Source organism: Sus scrofa, chromosome 13 (genome assembly GCF_054392235.1).
Source record: "Sus scrofa isolate SSC_HxYL_T2T_F1_AM1 chromosome 13, Sscrofa_HxYL_maternal_Yorkshire_Landrace_v2.0, whole genome shotgun sequence".
NCBI lineage: Eukaryota > Metazoa > Chordata > Mammalia > Artiodactyla > Suidae > Sus > Sus scrofa.
In genome coordinates, this window is record NC_139395.1 from 149,041,942 (window position 1) to 149,065,000 (window position 23,059).

Here is a 23,059-nt window from a genome sequence, read left to right on the forward strand (position 1 = left end):
TATAAGAAACTAACAAACTGTTTTCCAGGGTGGCTGTACCACTTTACACTCCCACCTGCAATGAATGAATGACAGTCTCTGCATCCTTGCCAACATTTAACATTGTTACTATTTTTTACTTTAGTGATTCTGATAGATATGAAGTTACACCTTGGGGTTTAAATTTGCATTTTCCTAATGGCTAATGATATTGAACATCTTTTCATGTTCTTATTTGCAATCTGAGTATTTTTTTGGGGGGTGAAACATCTCTTCATATATTTTCATATTTGAATTAGATTGTTTATTATTATTGAATTGTTAATTTAACTTAATTTTTAAAAGTTGAGGTATAATTGGTATTCCTTTGTGGCTTAGCAGTTAAAGGATCTAATATTGTCACTGCTGAGGCTCAGGTCACTGCTATGATGAAAGGTCAATCCCTAGCCAGGGAACTTCCACATGCCACAGGTGTGGCCAAGAAATATATATAAATATATTATATAATAATATAGATATATAATTGACATACATTCATTGTTGAGTTTTGCCAGGGGGAGGTGTTGTTTTTACAGCCACACATGTAGCATATGACTTCCTACACCACAGCTGTGCCAACACCAGATTCTTCAACCACTGTGCAGGACTGAGGATGGAACCTGCACCTCTCCAGCAACCCAAGCCACTGCAGTTGGATTCTTAACACACCATGAAACAGCAGGAAGTCCACTGTTGAATTTTGAGAGTTCCTTATATATTCTAGATACTAGCTCTTTGCTGGATGTGTGGTTTGCAAACTTCCAGTTTGTAGCTTGTGTTTTCATTCTTTTAACAGTGTTTTGCAGAGCAAAGAAAAAATTTTTTGATGTTTTATATAAACCATGCTAAGACTTCTTTTCCTAGCCATAGATACTGAGTTTTCTTTTTTTTCCCCTCTAAAATTTTATAATTTTACATTTAAGTCTATGATCCACTTTGAGTTAATTTTTGTATATTTGTGATAATAAATCAAGGTTCATTTTTTTTTTTTTGGCCTATGGATTTCCAATTGTTCCAGCACCATTTGTTGCAAAGGCTGTCTTCATTCCATCAAATTGCTTTTGCATCTTCAAAAATCAGGTGGACGTATTTGTGTAGGTCTATATCTAGGTTCCGTATTCCATTCATTTGATCTATGTGTCTATACCTCCAACAATACCACATAGTCCTTTTTTTTTTAATGATTTTTATTTTTTCCATTATAGTTGGTTTACAGTGTTCTGTCAATTTTCTACACTACAGCAAAGAGACCCAGTCACACATACATATATGCATTCTTTTCTCACATTATCAAATCATGCTCCATCATAAGTGACTAGATATAGTTCCCAGTGCTATACAGCAGGATCTCATTGCTGATCCATTCCAAAGGCAATAGTTTGTGTCTATGAATCCCAGATTCCCAGTCCATCCCACTCCCTCCCCCTCAGCAACCACAAGTCTGTTCCCCAAGTCCATTAGTTTCTTTTCTGTGGAAAGGTTCATTTGTGCCATATATTAGATTCCAGATATAAGTGATATCATATGGTATATGTCTTTCTCTTTCTGATTTATTTCACTTAGTATGAGAATCTCTAGTTTCATCCATGTTGCTGCAAATGGCATTATTTTGGTCTTCTTTATGGCTGAGTAGTATTCCATTGCAGATACATACCACATCTTCTCAATCCATTCATCTGCCAATGGACATTTAGGTTGTTTCCATGTCTTGGCTATTGAAATACCACATAGTTCTTAACTACTGTAGATATATATTATATTGAAATTGAGTAGACATACTCCTCCTCCTTTCTTCTTCTTCGTAATAGTTTTGGCTATTCTTGTTCCTTTGCCTTTACATATAAATTTTAGAATAATCTTGTCCATAAAACAAAAAAAATTTTTTGCTGGGATTTTGATAGGACTTGCATTAAGTCTGCATATAAATTTGGAGATAACTGACATCTATAGATAACTGACATCTATACTATGTTGGGTCTTCCAATCCATGAACAGAATATATCTTTATTCTTTACATCTTCTTTAGTTTTTTTCATCAGGAACTTGTACTTGCTGTATACAATGCCTGTACATATTTTGTGTGATTTACACCTAAGGGGTTCTTTTTTTTCCCCCCATTTATTGTAAGTGGTATGGTATTTTTAATTTTGGTGTCCATATGCTCATTGCTGTATTACAGAAATACAATTGACTTTTGTGTGTTTGTCTTATATCCAGCCCCACTGTTAAACTCATTAGTTCCAGGAGGGTTTTTAAAGATAGATTCCATGGGATATTTTACATATACTGAAATATGTACAAATGAAATAATTCGATGTCTGAGATTTACATCAAAATAATCTTGGTAGGGGTAGTGGGTGGGGATATGGATGAAACACAATTGACTATGAGTGGATAATTACTTAAGCTGCATAATGAGTACATGGGGGGGGTCAATATTCTACTCTCATAACTTTGTATATGATTGTAATTTTCTACAATAAATAAATGTTCCCAAATGTTATTCCCTGTTTACAGAGGCCCTCATTGCAGGGTAAAGTTATGTTAGTTGACCTGTCATTCAAAGACTTTTACGGTCTGATCTCCCTGCTAACTATTCAACTGTTTCTTGAACAATTCCAGAAGACCCCCTCTTGGAGTTCCTGTCGTGGCTCAGCAGTTAACAAATCTGACTAGCATCCATGAAGGATGCTAGTCAATCCCTGGCCTTGGTCAGTGGGTTACGGATCCAGCATTGCTGTGAGCTGTGGTGTAGGTTGCAGAGGCAGCTCAGATCTTGCGTTGCTATGGCTGTGGCCTAGGCCTGGCAGCTATAGCTCTGATTCAACCCCTAGCCTGGGAATCTCCATATGCCACGGGTACGGCCCCAAAAAGCAAAAAATAAAAATAATAAAATAATAAAAACAAAAGAACCCCTCTCTATGTTTCATAGCTGTCTAAACACTATTTTCAGATCCAGCTTTGTGTTTTTGCTCCTGCTGCACTGACCCTCTTCTCTGTCCCAGAAGGTCCTTCTTCCTCCTCTCAGAAGATTAAAGCCACCCTGCCTCTGGGAGCCAGCTCCAGAACCAAGAGGATCTGAGGCCACCCCTGATCACTCTGGCCCCACTGATCTCCCCCTTCTCTGATCTTCTAGAACTCTGTCATTAGCATTCATTTTGGCATAACATAGTCATTAAGAGTGGTATTTTGGAGGAGTTCCCATTGTGGCTCAGTGGGTTAAAAACCCAACTACTATCCATGAGGATGCAGGTTCAGTGGATTAAGGGTCTGGCACTGCTGCAAGCTGTGGCATAGGTTGCAGATGCGGCTCGGATACCAGTGTTGCTGGGAACTTCCAAATGCCACAGATATGGCCCTAAAAAAGAAAAAAAAAGTGGGGTTTTTGGAAACAGACTGGCTGTATTTGGCTCCAGGCTCCATTGTTTACCAGCTATGTCACTAGGCAAGTTATTTCAATTTCTCTGTACTTTCATTACTTCTTTATAGACTGGAAATGATAATGGTATCTACTTTATAGGGTAGTTGGGAGGATTAAATGAGTCAAAAAACACATAAAGAATTTAGAATTGCTCGGCACACAGTAAACAATCCACATGTAATGATTTCATTCATGTAGTCCTAATTTATAATTAGGAACTGCATCTGAGCGTTAAGTCTTGCATATGGTAGGTAAAAAAAAAAATCACACACCCATGAAGTGGATCAGTTCAAGTCAGACAAATAAAACCAATATTTGATTGCATAATTTGTCATTGCCTTCTCTTTGGCCCTTTCACTGCCTGTACTAGGCTCTTTGCTTGCCAGCAATAGAAACTGTCTCCTGCTAACTTAAGAAGAAAAAGGAATGTACTAGAGAGATTTGAAGGGAAAACTATAGAGGTGGACTCAGAACAGGATAGGAAACTGGTGGCCTTAGAGTCCAGGAGGCAGGACTGACAGTCTCATCACCACGCTAGAATGAGAAAGTGTCAGCTCACTTTTTTTTTTCTCCATTTTTGGCTGCCCTGTGGCACCTAGAGCTCCTGGACCAGAGATCAGATCCAAGCCACAGTTGCAACCTAAGCCGCAGCTGCAGCAACGGCCAGATCCTTAACCCACTGTGCCAGGGCGGGGATCAAACCTCCGTCATAGGGCTTCCAAGACGCCACTGATCCCGCCACGCCACAGTGGGAGCTTCAGCCCACTTATTTTTTTGATCATTGCCTTATCTGTTCATGGTTCAAAATCTAAGGAAAGAGTTCAGGCAATCCAGCTTGATCCATGTGCCTACTCCTTGGTCAGGGATAGAAAAAAAAAAAATGAACTGGAGTTCCTTGTGGCCTAAAGCTCTGGCATTGTCACTGCTGTGGCTCGAGTTTGATCCCTGGCCCATGAACTTCCAAGTGCTGTGGGTGCAGCCTTAAGCAAATAAATAAACAAACAAACAAAAATGAACTTGCTCCTAGTACTTTTTTTTGGGGGGGGGGGGAAGATGCTAACTAAGAACTGAAGAGAAGGCTTGCTCTATCCATTTTTCTCTGGGACCCTAGACTTGCACATTGTGGAAAGAATGCAAGCTGGATAAATAAATCTGGCTGGCTGGTAAACCTTTTGCCTCTAGTTTTAAGACTTCACTTCTACTTAGATCCAAAGTGGGTATGAGTAAGAATGAGCAGGCGCAAATGAAGGAATGGTTTCTGTTCACAGTGCTTATAATGGGAGCTCCATGAGCAGAATCAAATAGCTACAAATAGAGTTTGCAGTCTCTGAAATAGCTGGAGTCCTAGAAGCCTCTGTAAATCTGTCCAGATGGTCATTGCCTGGATCTTCCACTCTAAAACCTGGTAGTCAAGAGAATTTTCCTGAGTCCTTGGACTAGTCCCGTCTGCCATGGACCCTATCCTGCCCCAGCCTTCCCAGGGATCCTGATTAGTTTGAACCCACCCGAGAAGCTGAAGTTCCTCCAGGACTAAGGTGGTGGTGGGGACCTTACAAACTACCAAGGATGGAAATGAAGGTTTATAAATCTGGATATGTAGACAGTTGATGGAAACTTTTAAGATGTCCTCTCCCTGTGTGCTCTCAGGACAGAAGGCTGGACGAAGGCACCAGTTCTGAGGAACTATGCGTGAGGCTGAGGAGATCAAGAAGGAAGGATAAAACTGGGAGGAAAAAAAAAAGAAAGAAGGATGGAGTCTTTCATGTTTTATGGGCCAATTTGGGTCAGCTTATCTTGTGCAGAATAATGCTTACAGGTGTTTTAAATTAAGAGCCCGCCAATATCTATATACTTTTGTGCACTCCCTCTGCATTTCAAGGGAAGACATTTTTTCCTTAAAATGAAACAAAAGTTAACTCTTTAAATTATAGAAAATAATATGACCACTTTACAGATAATTCCATAAGCAGATAAAAAGGGGAAAAAAAAATCATCCCAGAGTCCCATCTTATTGGGACTTATAATAAGCCAGACTTATTTTATGTATTTCCTTCTCTCCCCTTGTGTATTTTTCTTTCCAGGAATGTTTTTTCCATAATTGTAGTAATGGGGTATACATACTTTTTTATATGTAAACGTCTTACTTTGGAACAATTTTAGATTTACGGAAAAGTTGCAAAGATAGTGAGTTCTTACATATCCCTCAGTTTGTTTTCTCTAATGTTACCATCTTATATTTTTCGAAACTAAGAAACTAATGCTAGTATATTAATTTTAACCAAACTCCAGATTTCATCAGTTTTGCCAGTACTATCCTTTTCCTGTTCTAGGGTCCAGTCCTGGAAAGCACACTACATTTAGTCATCATGTCTCCTTAGGCTCTTCTGGTCTGTAACAGTTAACTCAGCTTTTCCCTGTTTTTCACGCGCTTGACAATGTTGAGGAGGTATTTGGGAGACAGTCCCTCAAACTGGGTTTGCATTATGTTTCTCTCAACACCGAGTGGTGATGTGCCCATCTCGTCATAGGGGTGCATAACATCCACAAGACAGCCCTGGTGACGATAACCTCTATCACTTGGTGAAGGTAATGTTGGCCAGCTTTCTCCACTGTAAAGCTGCTACTACTCTCTCTCCATGCTCTTCTTTTAAAAGTGAATCACTAATTCCAGTCCAGACTCATGGGGAGGGGCGTTTAAACCCACCTCCTGGAAGCGGAAAAGTTGCAAAGATAGTGAGTTTACATAGATTTACATAGATTGGAATTCTCTTGGGAAGATTTGTCTCTTCTTCCTCATTTATTTATTTATTCAATTCTTTATTAGTATGGACTAATGTGTACTTGTCTCTCTCTTTTTTTTCATAAGACATTGTGTTATAAGGTTTTTTCGGTGTTAACCAGCATGGCCTTTTTTTTTTTTTTTTTTTTTTGTCTTTTTGCCATTTCTTGGGCTGCTCCCGAGGCATATGGAGGTTCCCAGGCTAGGGGTCGAATCGGAGCTGTAGCCACCGGCCTACACCAGAGCCACAGCAACTCGGTATCCAAGCTGCATCTGCAACCTACACCACAGCTCATGGCAACTCCAGATCCTTAACCCACTGAGCAAGGCCAGGGATCGAACCTGCAACCTCACGGTTCCTAGTCAGATTCGTTAACAACTGCACACGACGAGAACTTCATTCTTTATAACTATAATTTTAATGGTTGTGTCTACTTTTGGATATTTCCCATGAACTTTGTGCTCTTAAATTATGCTGCTGTAAACATCTTTTGAAAGAAACAATGTTCTTTGTATTCCAGATAGGGCATGGTGTTTGGAACACAGAAACATAGTAAATATTCAATAGGTATTTATTTAGGATAAATGGATGGATGATAAATAAATGAATGAATTCTGGGCTGATGATGTAATCTCAGTGCCCACCCCCCCACCCCCCCCACCCCGCTTCCCCCATTGAACAGTCTTCCCACTTTGGCCTACAAAGATCTCAAGTTTAAATGTTGGGGAGTTCCCGTCTTGGCGCAGCAGAAACGAATCTGACTAGGAACCATGAGGTTGCGGTTCCATCCCTGGCCTCATTCAGTGGGTTAAGGATCCGGTGTTGCCGTGAGCTGTGGTGTAGGTTGCAGACATGGCTCAGATCTGGCGTTGCTGTGGTTCTGGTGTAGGCCAGCAGCAGCAGCTCCGATTAGACCTCTAGCCTGAGTAACTCCATATGCCGCAGGTGTGGCCCTAAAAAGACAAAAGACAAAAATTGATTAATTAATTAACTAAATGTTGGGAAGAGAAGCTTGAGAACTGGCTAGAAAGTAAGCTTTGGCTTCCTGTGCACCACACCCATATTGTTTGTAACAATAAATAAAGGCCCTTAGAGCCGGTGAAGATTTTGAACTGTAAGCTGTTTTTCTGTGATTAGAAAACATTTAGATATTCTATCAGCTTCAGCCTTCTTTCACATGGCCTTATCATTCTTCTCTCAGCTTACCTTGTAGACGTAACTTTTTTATTTTTAAAAAATACCTTGGGTATTTTTAGGGCATATAAATATCATTTTATCTCTCGGTTTAGTCCTTGCAAAGAAAAAGCTGGCAGTTTAATAATAAAGTGAAGGATATTTAGAATGTTAACTACTCTGATAATGACTGCTGGACAAAACAAAACAGAAACAGTTGCAGACAAAGCTGAGGGAAGAAAAGGGAGATGAAGTCATTTTCATCACTACAAGACTTGGGAAAGTAATCACTGCAGATACTTGCCAGCAAGACAAGAAATAAGAGAGCTAAGAGGGGAGGTAATCGAGCAAGCTCAGAACAATCCCATCCCATGTTCCACAATGTACTTTTGATCATTCTTGTTCCCAATGACAGGCAGAGAGGAAAAACGTTATCAAGAACAAAATGTTTCCCAGGTAGCTCTCTCACTCTCTAGAAAGAGTTGTGTCTATTTGTTGAACCCAACTATTATGAATAGTTGAAGCCACAAAGACTCTGAGGGGGTGGACACCCATAGAATTTAGAGTCCCCTGTGGATCCCTGATCTGGGGGAAAACAGCAGAGATACCTTAAAGAAAAATCATGCGATGAGACTAGAGAGCCCCCAGGGTTAGTTGGTTTCATATTCATCTCATAACTGGGTGGGTTCAGGCTCTTTTGGTTGGAGGAAATCAGACCTGCTCCTTTGGTAGTAAAAATATAGAGGACAGTTATTATGGACAGCCATGTGGCAAAGAGGAAAACAGACCAAATTTATCTGACTACAGGACCCAATGTGAGCTGAACCGGTCAGGGCCTCCTGTCTGCCTAAGACCTCAACATGGGTTCTTCTGGCTTAATTTTGAAGGGCTGGTGCTGGGTCTTTGGGAATATCACTGGGTTTTTGCAGAGGGAATACTGAGCCTAGGGTGGCTAAAGAGGACAGGAAAGGCCACTGCTGCAACAAAGGCAATCCTCGTCAGGAAGGACCCTTGAAAGGTCATTTCATCTGTCCACGTGCCTCTACGTAGAACAGGCAATTCCTTACATTCATTCATTTACTTGTTTATTCTCTTGGGGAAAACACTACCTTAACAAGACTGTGTGAGATGTGCTCGAACAGAAGGTTTAGCGAGAATGTCAAGGGCTCACAGGGGGAAGGTAGAGTATGGTCAGGGAGAGCTGTGAGGTAGCTGAGTGAGCTCTTTAAAGGAGGAAAAATCAAAATGTATTTAAGAAATTGTTAGTAGTTCAGGGAATGGCAGGAAATCAGGCTATGACTCTCAAGTGTGGTCATGTATTGAAGATCCTTTACGTGCCAGGAGAAGGAACCAAACTTTAACGGGGAAAGAAATAGTGGTGATTTTAGGCAGGGGAGTATGACCCCACATTAACGCTTTCTTTTCTCTCCACTGCTCCAATCTCCTTATCCCACTATTGGCAATACTTTTAAAAATTACGGACACACTTATCTTTTGTGCCAGAAATTCCACTTTGGAGAATTTATCCTACAGATATGCTTGCCCCATGTGAAATGACATATGACCAGGTTTTTCACTGCAGCATTGTTTATATTAATAAAAAACTGAAAACAACTTAAATGTCCCTTGATAGGTAAATGGTTGAATCAACATAATCTATCCATACAATGGAACATGTGCAGCTATAAAAAAGAAGCAGCTCTTCATGTAGTGAAAGAGAAAATTCTCTAAGATATACTGTTAGGAGACAAAAGCAAGGTACAGAAATGGGTATACAGTATGCTCATTTTTAAACTAGTGTGAAGAATACAATGCATGTGTATGATTTGCTGGTATTCGCATAAACTCTGTTAAGGAGAAAAAGAAAAGTCCTGAGTGACTAGCAAAGGGAGAAAGGCAGAAACTGGGCATGTGGCTACAGAAATGGGAAGAACTTTTCACTGTATGACTTTCTGTGGGTTTTAAGCATATGAATGTATTAGAAAATGATACTTACACATTCATATTTAATTAAAAAGCTGTATTTATATATTTATATATGCACCCACAGCATACGGAAGTTCCCAGGCCAGGAACTGAATTCAATCAAGCCGCAGTTGCAGCAACAATGGATCCTTTAACCCACACCTCCGCAGTGATCCGAGACGCTGCAGTTGGGTTCTTAGCCCACTGTGCCACAGAGGGAACTCCTTAAATATTCTTTGATAACCAAGAAAGAGAGAAAGGGGAAGCTCTGTTTTTTTCCCTTTTTCCTCTGCATGCCTCAGTCCTGCTTTTTACCTTGTCAGGACTTTCTTTTGGCTAGCTCTGTGGTTGAGGGCTCTCAGTGATTAAGGGAGGGAGACATACTTTTTTTAGACCTTTGTGTAGCGAGACCCATTGCTGGCATCTAGCTTGAATTTCTTCAGATTCTAAGTAGAAAAAGGCTGAGAGGTGAGGGGGAGAGGAGAGAAAGGTGCCTTTTACTTCCCTGTTTTCCTTTCACCCCTGCTAGCGCTAGAAGCAGTTTGTGTTTGCTATGGAAACAGGAGCTTGTGGGGGAAGCTGGACCTCTGGCTTCTGTACCTGCAGTAGGCCAGTTGCAAAAATAAAACCATCGGGGAGCTATAGGCATCACAGTTTGAAAGGTAAACAGGTGAGAAATTCTGGGGGCTGTGAGAGAAAAGGACAAGACTCACCTAAGGCTCATTGCCTGATGCTTACAGGTCATCTGTGCTGTGCTGTTGCAGACCTGAATCTTACTGGTCTGCTGTAGCCTGAGAGGGCTGGTCACTTAAACTCCCACCTACATCCTAAGAACCTTCCCACCATGCAAAGTTTCTTTTAATCCACAAACTCTCTCCTCGCTGGTCTGGTGTGAAGTATACCTCCAAAAACAGACCACAGCTCTCTGCTTTCTGTACTTTCCCCAGAAGCAGTTCACAGCATTGAGGGAGGCAAGGGTATATGCACAGCACACCCCCATGTTCTCCACACTCCTAGAACAGGAGTGCTATGTAGATTCTCTTTCCTTTTGAATCACCTTCATCTTTGATCCCAAGAACATCAAGCTTGGGCCAATCTGGCAGCTGCTTCACTAAAACTTTAAACAGTTTGACACCCTGCAGATTAGAAATGGGAGCAGACTTGATCAGGAAAGAGCCAGCAGGATATGGTGGGCAGAGTGATCCCTTTCTCCCATTCTCTAAGCCAAGAGTTCAAAAGAAGAAGGAAGGAGGGCTGGGTCTCATTTTAATAAGGATGCTCTGAAACTTACACCTATGCCTACTCTTCATACCATTAGAGAGCAGGCAAAGTAACCCTACGCACATCTGAGGCCACAGAAAATGATGAATGACAAAGTCAATGCCACAAAGGATGAGCGCCCAGCTCAGAGTTCCCCTTTCTTTGTGGTGTGTCCCTAATCCTCAGGAGGGAGTCCCCAACATAGCCATAACTCTACCCTCTGGCCTGTCTTGTTGGCAGCAGGCTCAAGAGGTCTGCAAATCCTGTAGCTGAGGTTCCAGAGATGCCCTGGCCTCTGCCCTTCCTGACACTTAGTTGTTAATTTTCCTTGGATTCTGTAATGTATCTAATATCTTGCCCCCCCACCCCAGCCTTTTGCTCCCTGCTTAAAAATGTCAGAGTCAGAACAAAACATTTGGAATTTATCTTGGTTTTAGAGGCTCAGGACTAATGAAGTGACAGTGATGACGATGATATCACACCCTAGTCCAAACAAACTTGACTTCTCTTCTGAACTACTGCAGCTGTCTCCCTGGGATATCCACCACTAACACTCTGGTTTTACTCTATTTTCTGCCAAATGGATGCTGACATTTTCACCAGTCACTCTTCTGATTAAAACTCTTCAACGGCTTTCTGATGGTCTTAGAATAATATCTAAACTCTTTGGTGCCCAATGTTCTTATAATAAAACCTAAAATTCTTAGCAAATCCTTCTTGCAGTTCCTTGCCCAAATTCTTCCCATTTCAGGCCCATCATACATGCTAATCCCAGTCTGGAGCCCTTTTCTCCCTACTCTTAGCCTTAGTTTTTAGGCCTTGGTTGAACCTTCACAGGAACCTTAATTGTCTCCAATCTAAATTAGGTCCTCTTGCTATTTTTTTTTTAATGCCATCCACTCTTTCCTCCATAGCTCTATCACAGCTTGCAATTACATATTCATTTTGGCATCTCTGGGCAATGTCTGCCTCCCCCACAAGACTCTAAATGCCTTAGAGAGGTAGGGACTATCTACCTTGCTCCCTGCTAGAGCCTCAGAGCCTAGCACAGAAACCAGCATACAGGAGGTATCCAAATATTTGATGGATGGTTAAATAGGAAGAGGCTGGTATGCTGGAGTTAGTTGAGATTTAAGATAAGAACATGAATTTGGAGTTCCCGTCGTGGCGCAGTGGTTAACGAATCTGACTAGGAACCATGAGGTTGCGGGTTCGATCCCTGCCCTTGCTCAGTGGGTTAACGATCCGGCGTTGCCGTGAGCTGTGGTGTAGGTTGCAGATGCGGCTCGGATCCCGCGTTGCTGTGGCTCTGGCGTAGGCCGGTGGCTACAGCTCCGATTCAACCCCTAGCCTGGGAACCTCCATATGCCGCGGGAGCGGCCCAAGAAATAGCAACAATAACAACAACAACAACAACAAAAAAAAAAAAAAAAAAAAAAAGAACATGAATTTGTGTACCAGTGGTAGAAATGAATGAGACAGATTTACTTTTTTTTTTTTTTTTTTAGGGCCTCTCCTGCAGCATATGGAGATTCCCAGGATAGGGGTCTAATTGGAGCTACAGCTGCTGACCTACATCACAGCTCACGCCAACACTGGATCCTTAAACCACTGAGCAAGGCCGGGGATCGAACCTGCAACATCATGGTTCTTACTCAGATTTGCTTCTGCTGTGCCACGACAGGAACTCCAGAGATAGATTTATTTTAAAGAGAAAAACCAGCAGAATTTGATGGCAGGGATTGGGGAGGAGATAATGGTTTCCTGTCATGCGTGCTGCCTAACTCAGAGAGAAAAGAGTCCCCCAAAAAACCCCTAAATTTTCAAACTGGGTTAGGCTTGAGGAAATACGATATTTGTTGGTTTTAGACATATTGGTTGGAGATGACGAAGGGACATTGAAGGGGAAATGTTCAGAAAGTTGAAGGGTGGGTAGAGCCAAAGCTCAGTGGGACAGGCGCATAAAAGAGAAATTCAGAGCCCACAGTTCACAGAGGTGGGAACTGAAGCATCTAAGACAATTTAGATGCTGTGCAGAGGGAAATTTACCTCGCTTCAAGGGAGAGTTACACCAAGGGGACAGGCAGGAGCACACCCCATGCTTTGGAAAGGGCTATGTACCACCAAGTGCTTCATTCACGAGGAACAGAAATCTAGAGAGATGAGGTGATCTGCTTATGGCCACATTGCAGGTCAGTGACAAAGCATTTCAACCTACTTTTCCTGATTTGCAAGGTCCAGTTTTCTTTTCATTATAACACAGAAACTTCCTGAATTTTCAGACATGCCTGCTTTACAGTGCACACCCAATACCATTTCCTGATAGTCAAGGCAGGCAAATAAAAAGCAGAATTTTATTTCCTTAGTTTATTAAAGAGGACACTGACCTGTTAGGCTGTGTATGAATTACAGCAAGTAGAAACCCACTTTGGAACATGAGTTGTACACACATAAGAACATCTCTCTTTAGACTCTTGCTCCTTTTACGTTAATTCAAAGAAAGCTCTAAAGCCTTGGCAGAGAAAGTCAGTAACAGCCTCATATAAGTGGAAAATATATGCCCTCCACTCTTCTGCTATATCTTGACTCTTGTCTCCACCTTATAAGTAAACTTTTTTTCCCTTTATTTATAGAAAAGAACACTTCTTCCCTCCCATTTCACTCAGAGGAACACTCTTCAGTGCATTCAAAGCTTCTCCCCACGACATCAGGGATTTTCAGATACTGGTAAGTTGCAAAGTGCTTTCAAAAGATCCCATCTTCTTTCCTCTCACCCCTTATCCTCAAATAAATAAATTAATGGGTATTTGGACAGTGGTGACAGTAGAGTGTCACAGTCACTAAAACAGATATGCAATCTAAAGGGACAGAGCGGAGGAGGTGGGGAAAAATAAGTAAGAAACCGGAAGCATGTGAGATTGTTGAGCTCAGCTTTAGAAAGTGTCAGCATTGTCCATCCTCTGAGCCTGTGCTACAGGAAACACACCCGGCAGTAACGAGAGTACGTCTCTCCTCCAGTGTAGTGACTTGGAGTAAGGAGTTGGATTTATAATTTAAACCAAATTTGGAAGTAGAGTTCACTCTTTTCACAAACCCCTTAGTCTGAATTTGAGGGCCAGCCCTCAGTGAGACTTGAGTTTCATAGGGTCCCAAAGCTCCCTGAAAGACAAGGGAGCTTCCAGATCGCTCTTTGAAACTGGGCTGTGCTGGAGGCCTTGGCTTTGACATCACCACCCCATGAGCTGAAGGGAGAACAGCTTCAGGGTCTTTAGCCTGAAATAGCCTTCAGAGCCCAAGTTTGAGGCGGAGGGTTCAACTCCATAGGTCATTTCCTCCCTGCTCCCTCTTGCTCCGGTGGAGCCTCAGCTCTGGACGTGACCTGACTGCCCCTTCTACCTCCTGTGAGACTCCTGGTTGCCTCTAACTCGGGCACTCGTCAGCTTCCACCAACCATGTGCAACTTTCTGTTCAGCTTCCCAGGGCAGCACCCACAGCAAGTGTTTTCTGCTAAAAACCTGCTATGGAAAGGCAAGTAACAGGAAGAAGTCAGTCTCAAAACAAAAATGCTGTGAGTTTTAGCTCACAGAGATGCCAGCCCTCAGAGCAGTGCCCCTGACCAGTGTTTTACACACAGATCAGGAGATTCAGCAACTTAAAGAACATCACAAACATATACGCGGTCCCATCAAAAACATACATGAAGAAAGGGTGTGTGTGTGTTAAAATTAGTAATGAGAAAAGGATAACAACATATTAATATCACCAGACTAAAGAGTTAAGTGCATAATTGGCATAAAGGCCCTTGTTATCCCAAGAACACAGGAGTATTCACCTTCACATCTACAAACCCTCCAGTTGCCTAATGCCACTAGTACCAGGAAACTTTTTCTTCAATCTTGACAAAAGAAACTAAGGCAAGAGATCAGCTACCAGGGAGGGTCCCAGCTCTGCTGCAGGAGGGGAACAAGAACATGGAGTCAGACCAGACTTCTACTCAGAACCACAATGACACCTAACACAGGACACAATGCCAAGAGACCCACTGACAAGACAGTGGATGAGGTTCGGTCATCAATTTAGGATGGCATCAGGGACTTGCCTGAGTTTGAAGGATCAAACTTGTACCAGAGCTATGTTGACTAAAAGGGCCCTGATCACCCAGGAGGAGGCCACCAGCTCCTCAGACTGAATAAACGCTCCTTAAACAACAGAGCTGTAGCCTCTCTTATGCTTGATGTAAGGCTACAAACAGGCCTGGCCTAAGTATCAGTTCTGCTTTTTGCGTCAAGTTCACCAGGGTAGATAAAGAAAGTCAGCCTGTGACATCGTCTATGCCTAGAATATTTTAAACAAGGAAGTCATGACTGCCTCTTTGAGGCCTCTGAAGATTCTGTTTTTATGGCCTCAAAAATACCTAAATAAAAAATGCCCGTGATGCAGTCTCATTCTCTGCTGCTTCTCCTCAGGGCACACTCTGACCCTATTCCAGGATTGGAGACAGAAAACCCCACCCTCCTGTTTTAGCAGCAAAGGAGAAGTGAGTTCGCTGAGAAAGGCCTGGCTCAGAAGCTCCAGAATGAAAACAAAATAAAACTGGAAATGATACTTGAGATGCAGCTGAAACCAGATCTGGTCCAAGTGGAGATGGCCATGGATGTCAGAAGAATTGGGTTTCACTGTCCATTCCCCTGACAGAGGCACTAGAAGCTTCACTTAAGGACCCATGTGTCAGTTCTGATGGAAATACCTGGTACCTACAAACTGTCACAACAGACTGGTCCCCACCAACCTAACAAAGGTTGACTATACATGGACATTAGACAAGTCATAAAAATTAATAATGATAATAATAATAAAAAAAAAACAACAGTGGGGAAAGTCCTTAAAAGGGTGGCTCAGTTCTGCACTACAAGTGACCTAGCCCCTAGAAAGAGCGCTTTACGTGCTTCCTTCAGGTGGTCTCCAGGACAGTGGCCTCCACGGCCAGGGCTTCGGTGGGTTCCTCCTCGTAGTCCGACAGGTAGGACTCCAGGCTCTGCTTGGCTAGCAGCTCCCGCCGGGCCTGCAGCCGCTCACACCGGGGACAGTTTCCAGACTTGAAACAAGCTTTATGGTAACACGCTTTACACTCTACTCATGTAGGGACGGGGAGAGAGAAGAGAACAATGTGTGTTATTTTAAGCTGGAAGCGAGTCACTGCCATAACCCTTCTTACCACCATGGCTTGGTGCACTTGTGGTGAAACACAGAGAGTTGCTGAATCAAACCAAACTCTTAATAATAGCGGTGGCTGATGGGAAATCAATTCGTTTTATGTCCTGTCATTTACCCACTCCACCCCAGGCACCAGCCCTCACCTTCACAGGTCCGGCACTTTTGGAGCTCAAAGGGAAAGATGATGTCATCCTCATTCTGACAGAACTCACAGATGAAGCCCTTGGCTTGGCAGAGCTGGGGAGAAAAGGGACAGGCAGCAAAATGAAGCAAAGCACAGTAGGAAATGGCACAAGAGGGCAAACACAAGTGAGGGGAGGGTGTTCAACAACATAGATGGTGTTCCCCTGCCTTGAGGAAAGAGACCAGGATGGACCTGGCGTGACAGCCAAACTGGGGCTGGGGCTGGAGCTAGGCAGTGCTGGACAAAGCTTTACGATGAGACAAGAGAGGAACCAGCAGTTCCTGTCATGGCACAGCGGAAACGAATCCGACTAGGAACCCATGAGGTTGCAGGTTTGATCCCTGGCCTTACTCAGTGGGTTAAGAATCCGGTGTTGCCGTGCGCTGTGGTGTAGGTCGCAGACTTGGCTCAGATCCCATGTTTCTGTGACTGTGGTGTAAGCCAGCAGGTGCAGCTCCAATTAGACCCTAGCCTGGGACCCTCCATAAGCCGCGGGTGCAGCCCTAAAAAGACAAAAAAAAAAGAAAGAGGAACCAGCCATGAAAGTGGTTCTCAATGAAAAGAAGGAAGGAATGATGCCACAAAGGTGCCAAAATTCCAGCCTAGGTAATGATTTTATTTTGAAATAGGAACCACAGCCAACTAGGATAAAATGTAAAAGGCAAGGAGAGTTCCCCAAAATAATACCCAGCCTTGGGTCCAGTTACGGTGAAGCCTTCCAACTGCCCCTGCTACACAGGATCTCTACATATGCCCACTGTAAGCTCTAATTCTGAAACTGTCAGAGGAACACACACACAGGACATATTCTAAGAGGGAAATTCTAAAAATGGAATTTCGGAATTTCTGGCATGTTGGATTTCAAGAACAATAATAACTCCCATCTACAGAATACTTATAGTTTACACAACACATTATTTTAAATTATTTCTTTAATCCTCAAAAATACTGAGAGGAAAGGACAGTGAGCATTAATCATTATCTTCATTTTATTATTATTTTTCTTTGTCTTTTGAGGGACGCACCTGCAGCATATGGAGGTTCCCAGGCTAAGGGTTGAATTGGAACTGTAGCCGCTGGCCTATGCCACAGCCACAGAAATGCCAGCTCCAAGCCACGTCTGTGACCTACACCGCAGCTCACGTCAATGCCAGATCCTTAACCCACTGAGCAAGGCCAGGCATCGAACCTGTGTCCTCATGGATACTAGTCAAATTCATTTCCACTGAACCACAGTGGGAACTCTCCTCATTATCTTCATTTTAGAGACAAGAAAATTGAGGCTCACACCACAGAGGGCAAAGTATTTCCCTTGGTCACAGAGACTAAAAATGATAAAGCCAAGACCCAGTCTCTCTCCAAATTCTAATTCAGGTCCTCCTCCCACATCCTGACAATTCTTTAGTGAAGGCCTGCTTAGTTCTGCCCATTTCCCAGTAGAAATGCCAGCAGCAATCCTCTTCTAATTCTACGTTATTTAGACCTGGATGATTTAGCTGTTGGCCAACCCAGGGAAGAGCAATCCTGTCCAGTTTCCCTCACAGTATTGACAGGTCAACTGAACTTCTTGGAACTAAATGGCAAGAACCTTGGATCCACCCTACTTTCCATGTCCCTAAGGAAGGGATATGGAGCAGCATGCTAAAGTGAGTTTCTTACCATGCATCGCTCTACATGGGCAGCCCCCGCCCTGGTGAGCTCAGCAAGCCGGGGTCCCAGGTCCCCCTTCCTGGTTGCAGTCAGGTCGTTCAGTGAGTACAGGTGGAGATCCTCTGTCAGGTGGCCTGGAACTGTGTCAAAGGAATCCAGAAGCCTACAGGAAGTGAGGGGAAGTGGATGGCAGCAGAGAACGAACATGTCATGTGGCACATCAGAGTATCAGGGCCTCTATCCAGAAGCAGGATAGGGAAGAGAAGGGTCCTAGGCAGAGGTTATGAGGGTGGGTAACACTCAGCCAGCCCAGGCCACCCTGGCCCTCCATGCTACAGGTGTCTGGATGGCAGAAGTGACTTTTATGCCCTTGTGCAGAGTAATTCATGCCAATCTATAAAGAGCAGTGGACCTGCCCTGGAGAGAATAACCCCAGAGTTCCCCTTCCAGGGAGGAGGATATAGGCATGGTTCCTGGTGTAGGAATCTCATTTACTATTTCTGGAATTTTCTTCAAGATCCCCCTACTTTCTTTCTTCACAGAACAAGGGCCACCTGCTGGGACATGTTTCCTCCAGAGACATTAATTCAGCCAGAGGCCTCTGGCCTCCACACAACTTACTCTTTGGCCAGTCGGCATGTCTTAAACATGTTCTTCATGTGATACAGCTGGATCCGCAGCAGCTGGAGAGGAGGGCATTGTGGTGATGGGAAGAGAGTTGGAGGGAGTAAAAAAGGAGAGAGGCAACCATTAGAAAGACCAGTAGTACCTTTAAATTCTGGCGGTCTGGAAGCTTTGCATCCTGCAGCCAGAGCCAGATCCTCTCTGCTGTAACTCAACAACTTGCTTCAAGGTCAGGGAAGGCCTTTCTGCTAGGTCAGTCTGCCAAATCACACACACGGCTGGGAACCACTGAGAAAACCAGATTCCAAATTGCCCCCCTGCTACCCTATTCTCTGTTGCGTAATATTTTCATCAAAGGGAGAAATCCTGCTTTTGCCATCAAGTGTTATCTATTGCTTTCTAGTGGCCTTGCCGGGTTTGAGACTCTAACTGGACAGATACCTCGAAAATGGCAAGAGGAAGTACACAGAGAAAGGGACAATGATGAGATGGTTACAGCTCTGCCATGGTGACAAAGAGAAATGTGGTGATCTTGGGAAGCTGCTATGAACAGAGGGTAATCTAGGACTAGACCTTTTCAAGGGTCTTACCCGGACTTGATTGAGCAGCTTGACCTTCCTATAGAGAGCACTGTTGATGTCCTGCACATTGAAGAGAGGGTCATTCCAGATCTTAATGAGCAGATCCTTGGAGAAATTGCTGACATAGTACTTGCTGAAGTCCCACTTGCGCAGAACCCGGCTGGGGATAACCATCTGGGCATTCTCGTGGCAGCACTGACAGAAGTACTTGCCCAAGTACTCACAGTACCGCAGCCGCTTGATATAATCTGGAAAAACCGGAAAATCAAAAGGTCCCATCTATAAGCTGGTGAGGGAGCCTTGCTGTCTCTTTTGAAAGAGGAAGAAAGGTGGCCAATGGGCTCCAGCCACCTCTGCTTGAGCTCCCAAAGCTGGCAGAAACTCAGGTGGTGGGACCTATGGTTTCTGTGTCCCAACCTGGAGGCCATGGAGGAAACAAACACTACCAGAGTTGATAAAAATCCAGCCACCAAGAACCTGGCTGAAAGTACACAATTTTCTCCCATATACGATCCTGGTAATGTGCTCCTAGAAATCATTTCACTCTGATTACCATGTTCTGGCCTGGTTCTACCCCTTTCCCCTCTCCAGGACCCTTCCCTCTCTTTCCCCATTTCTGCTCTGTCACTTCCTCTCACTACCTCTCTGACCAGCCCCCTCGCCCAAGTGTGTGAGAGGGTGAAGCCCTTGGAGGCAGCACGGGGGTCAGAGAAGATGCTCACCAGGATCAGTCCGGATGCCACAACCTGCACAGCGGTAATTCTGCTTGGCCACAGCGATCTTCCTCCTGAGGAAAGGGAAGGAGAGGGGAGTGGCAGATACCAGCTACATGAGGCCTCTGGGATGTAAAGAATGAGAAATAGACACAGGGCTCCTGTAAGGATGGGAAGAGGGAAATTCACCTATATATTTAGAGCTGGACAAAATGACCCTACAGGGAGAACCAATTCAAACCAAGGAGTATAAGGGGAGAATCTAGGTCTAGGCAGTGACTCTCTCCAATGATGAACCACACTTTGTGTACAAATAAGAGATGAGAAATAGAAAAGAGGAGAGAACAGTAGGAAAGAAAAGCATCCACTCAACTTAAGAAGAGGACAAAAACAGGAGTTACCAGCGGTAATGAACCCAACTAGCAACCATGAGAACTCGGGTTCGACCCCTGGCCTTGCTCAGTGGGTTAAGGATCCAGTGTTGCTGTGAGCTATGGTGTAGGCCGCAGATGTGGCTTGGATCCTGAGTTGCTGTGGCTGTGATGTAGGCTGGCAGCTATAGCACCAATTTGACCCCTAGCCTGGGAACTTCCATATGCTGCACTTGTAGCCCTAAGAAGAAGAAGAGGAAAAAAAACAGCTCATAAACTATTGGGAAGGAAGGCAACACGTTGGAGGCCAGTGATAAAGGCCTCATTTCTGGTTAGATTGGGGAAGGAACGGAGGACCAAGAAAGAGTAAGCTTGCAACAAGATAGGTAATCCTCTCCCTCTGCCTTTTAGAATTGTGTGGAAGGTTAGCTGGAGGTAAAGACAAGAGGGTGAGGAGACAGCTCTGATAATCCAAAGAGAATGTATCTGTTTATTTTTTTTCACCAAATACATATGTTTTTAATTTTTTTTTAATTGCGACTTTATTTATTTTTATTTTATTTTGTTTTTTTTGTCTTTTTGCCATTTCTTGGGCCGCTTCCGCGGCATATAGAGGTTCCCAGGCTAGGGGTTGAATCGGAGCTGTAGCTGCCAGTCTACACTAGAGCCACAGCAACGCGGGATCCGAGCCACGTCTGCAACCTACAGCACAGCTCACGGCAACGCCGGATCGTTAACTCACTAAGCAAGGGCAGGGACCGAACCCGCAACCTCATGGTTCCTAGTCAGATTCATTAACCACTGGGCCACGACAGGAACTCCTAATTTTTAATTTTTTATTTTACATGGACTATAGCTGATTTCCAATGTTGTGTTAAGTTTCAGGGGTACAGCAAAGTGATTCAGGTATACATACACACATATCCATTCTTTTTTGTTGTTGTTTTTTTAGGGCCACATCGGCAGCATATGGAGGTTCCCAGGCTAGGGGTCCAATCGGACCTGTAGCCACCAGCCTGTACCACAGCCACAGCAATGTGGGATCCGAGCCATGTCTGTGACCTACACCACAACTCACAGCAATGCCAGATCCTTAATAAGGCCAGGGATTGAACCTACCTCCTCATGGATACTAGTTGGGTTCGCTAACTACTGAGCCATGATAAGAACTCCATTCATTCTTTCTCAGATTGTTTTCCCATATAGGTTATTAGAGAATACTGAGGAGAGTTCCCTGTGCTATACAGCAGGTTCTTGTTGATGATCTATTTTCTATATAGCAGTGTGTACTGCATCTGTTTTCCAAATGGCATAGCCACTCACTACTCACGTTGGGGCTGGATGAACATTAAAAATTATCTGAGGCCGGGGTGGGGCCCACTCCAGGTTGCCACGAACACGAATACGCAGCTTGTAGATGTCAGCATGCTGCCCATCATCTGGCGAGATGGGCAGGGAGTCGGGGATGGGCAGGAGCTGCAAGAGAAAAGCACAGCGTGACCTAACACGCACAGTCTGGGGGAATACATATGCTTGACCCTTCTGGCCGTGAAAGAAGCATAATTAATGAAAGACATTTCAGGAACACTGAAATGTTCCTGAAGCAAGGGCTTCAGGGAAACTCGGCACTTGAAATAAAGGATAACGCACCAGCCTAGCAGAAGTGGGGGCCTTGGGTCCCAAGAATCAAATGGAATAGAAACAGCATCCCAGTGTGGTGGCACCCACGGCTAATGCTGGCCCTGAACCCACCCTGGGACCCTTGGTATGCCAGGGTGCTTCATGCCTTATTCAACTGCAGAGCAAAGAAGAATCCAAATAGTTCACTTTTCCAGGGTCTCAAACGTGGTCACGACAGAGGAGTGCTGCGTCTGGACTAGTGAGGAGTCATGCGGAATGAGATAGTGAAGGAGCCATTATCTCCTATTCTGACAATTACTAGGGAAAACCAAGGCAAGTATTCATTTATTCATTCCACACATTTGTAATGAATGGCTTCTATGAGTAAGGAAGGAAACACACAGGCTCATTCTAGACTGGGGCACATGGAACAAGGGAGAAAGGCTCAAGGCCTCCTGGGGCTGGACAGTGGGTGGAGAAAAAGAGATAAAGAGCCAACCTTCTGAGGGGCGTCGTGCTCTGGAACGAGCCACTCTAGCTCCGAGGCGGCTGGGAGCTGCATCCCCTCAAATTGCTTCAGGAGCCCCATGGCCACTGCCTCAGCAGATGTAGAGTGGAGGAAGCAGTGGGAGCTGAAAAGGAGAGCATCAAGGAAGACTGAGCATGGAGAAAAGACAGGAAGAGGATCTGGATCTGATACTGTACACAGTGAGTGCTGGGCTGAGAGAATACTCATAACACTGAGTCTGCTATGCTTTCTCTCTCATTTTCAGACACACCTGGGCAGTGGAAAACACACTGGTCTACACATATTTCTAAGACTTAAGCTCACATCCCACTTATTGGCATTCATGGCACTGCTTGCTAAGAATTCTGTTTCAGGAGTTCCTGTCGTGGCGCAGTGGTTAACGAATCCAACTAGGAACCATGAGGTTGCGGGTTCGGTCCCTGCCCTTGCTCAGTGGGTTAACGATCCGGCGTTGCTGTGAGCTGTGCTTTAGGTTGCAGACGTGGCTTGGATCCCGCGTTGCTGTGGCTCTGGCGTAGGCCGGTGGCTACAGCTCCAATTCGACCCCTAGCCTGGGAACCTCCATATGCCGCGGAAGCGGCCCAAGAAATAGCTAAAAAGACAAAAAAAAAAAAAAAAAAAAAAAAGAATTCTGCTTCATATCCCTTCTCTAAACTTCAGTTTAACTGCAAAATGGGGATGACAATATTTGCTCATAAAATAGAGTGAGTAAAACTGCTTTGTGAACTATAAAGACTATTGTTGCTCTCACATGAACTACTACTTCCCCTAGCTGCATCTACTACATGGAACTTGTTCCATTTGACTTTTTTGTTTGTTTTTGGCCATGCTTATGACATGTGGAAGTTCCCAGGCCAGGGACCAAACCCATGCCACAGCAGTAATCAGAGCTGCTGCAAGTGACAAGGCCAGATCCCTAACCCGCTGTGCTACAAAAGAACTCCCCAATTTGATTT

At 44.0% G+C, this 23,059-nt stretch overlaps 1 protein-coding gene across 13 annotated transcripts in view; it reads right to left on the bottom strand.

Annotated features, from left to right (window-relative positions):
• Positions 1–12,969: 12,969 nt before the first annotated feature.
• RUBCN (rubicon autophagy regulator) overlaps positions 12,970–23,059 on the bottom strand; it is a 63,641-nt gene continuing 53,551 nt past the window's right edge. For 12 of the 13 annotated variants that reach the window (XM_021068222.2, XM_084986553.1, XM_084986552.1 and 9 more), the window contains 8 exons: positions 22,074–22,206; positions 21,285–21,430; positions 19,593–19,657; positions 18,880–19,118; positions 18,287–18,348; positions 17,675–17,828; positions 15,975–16,068; positions 12,970–15,747 (listed from right to left, as the gene is read on the bottom strand). In XM_021068222.2, the coding sequence (XP_020923881.1) occupies positions 15,569–15,747; positions 15,975–16,068; positions 17,675–17,828; positions 18,287–18,348; positions 18,880–19,118; positions 19,593–19,657; positions 21,285–21,430; positions 22,074–22,206 (1,072 nt within the window). In that variant the 3' untranslated portion in view covers positions 12,970–15,568. The remainder of the gene's footprint in view (positions 15,748–15,974; positions 16,069–17,674; positions 17,829–18,286; positions 18,349–18,879; positions 19,119–19,592; positions 19,658–21,284; positions 21,431–22,073; positions 22,207–23,059) is intronic. The other variant, NM_001244715.1, reaches the window with a different exon arrangement.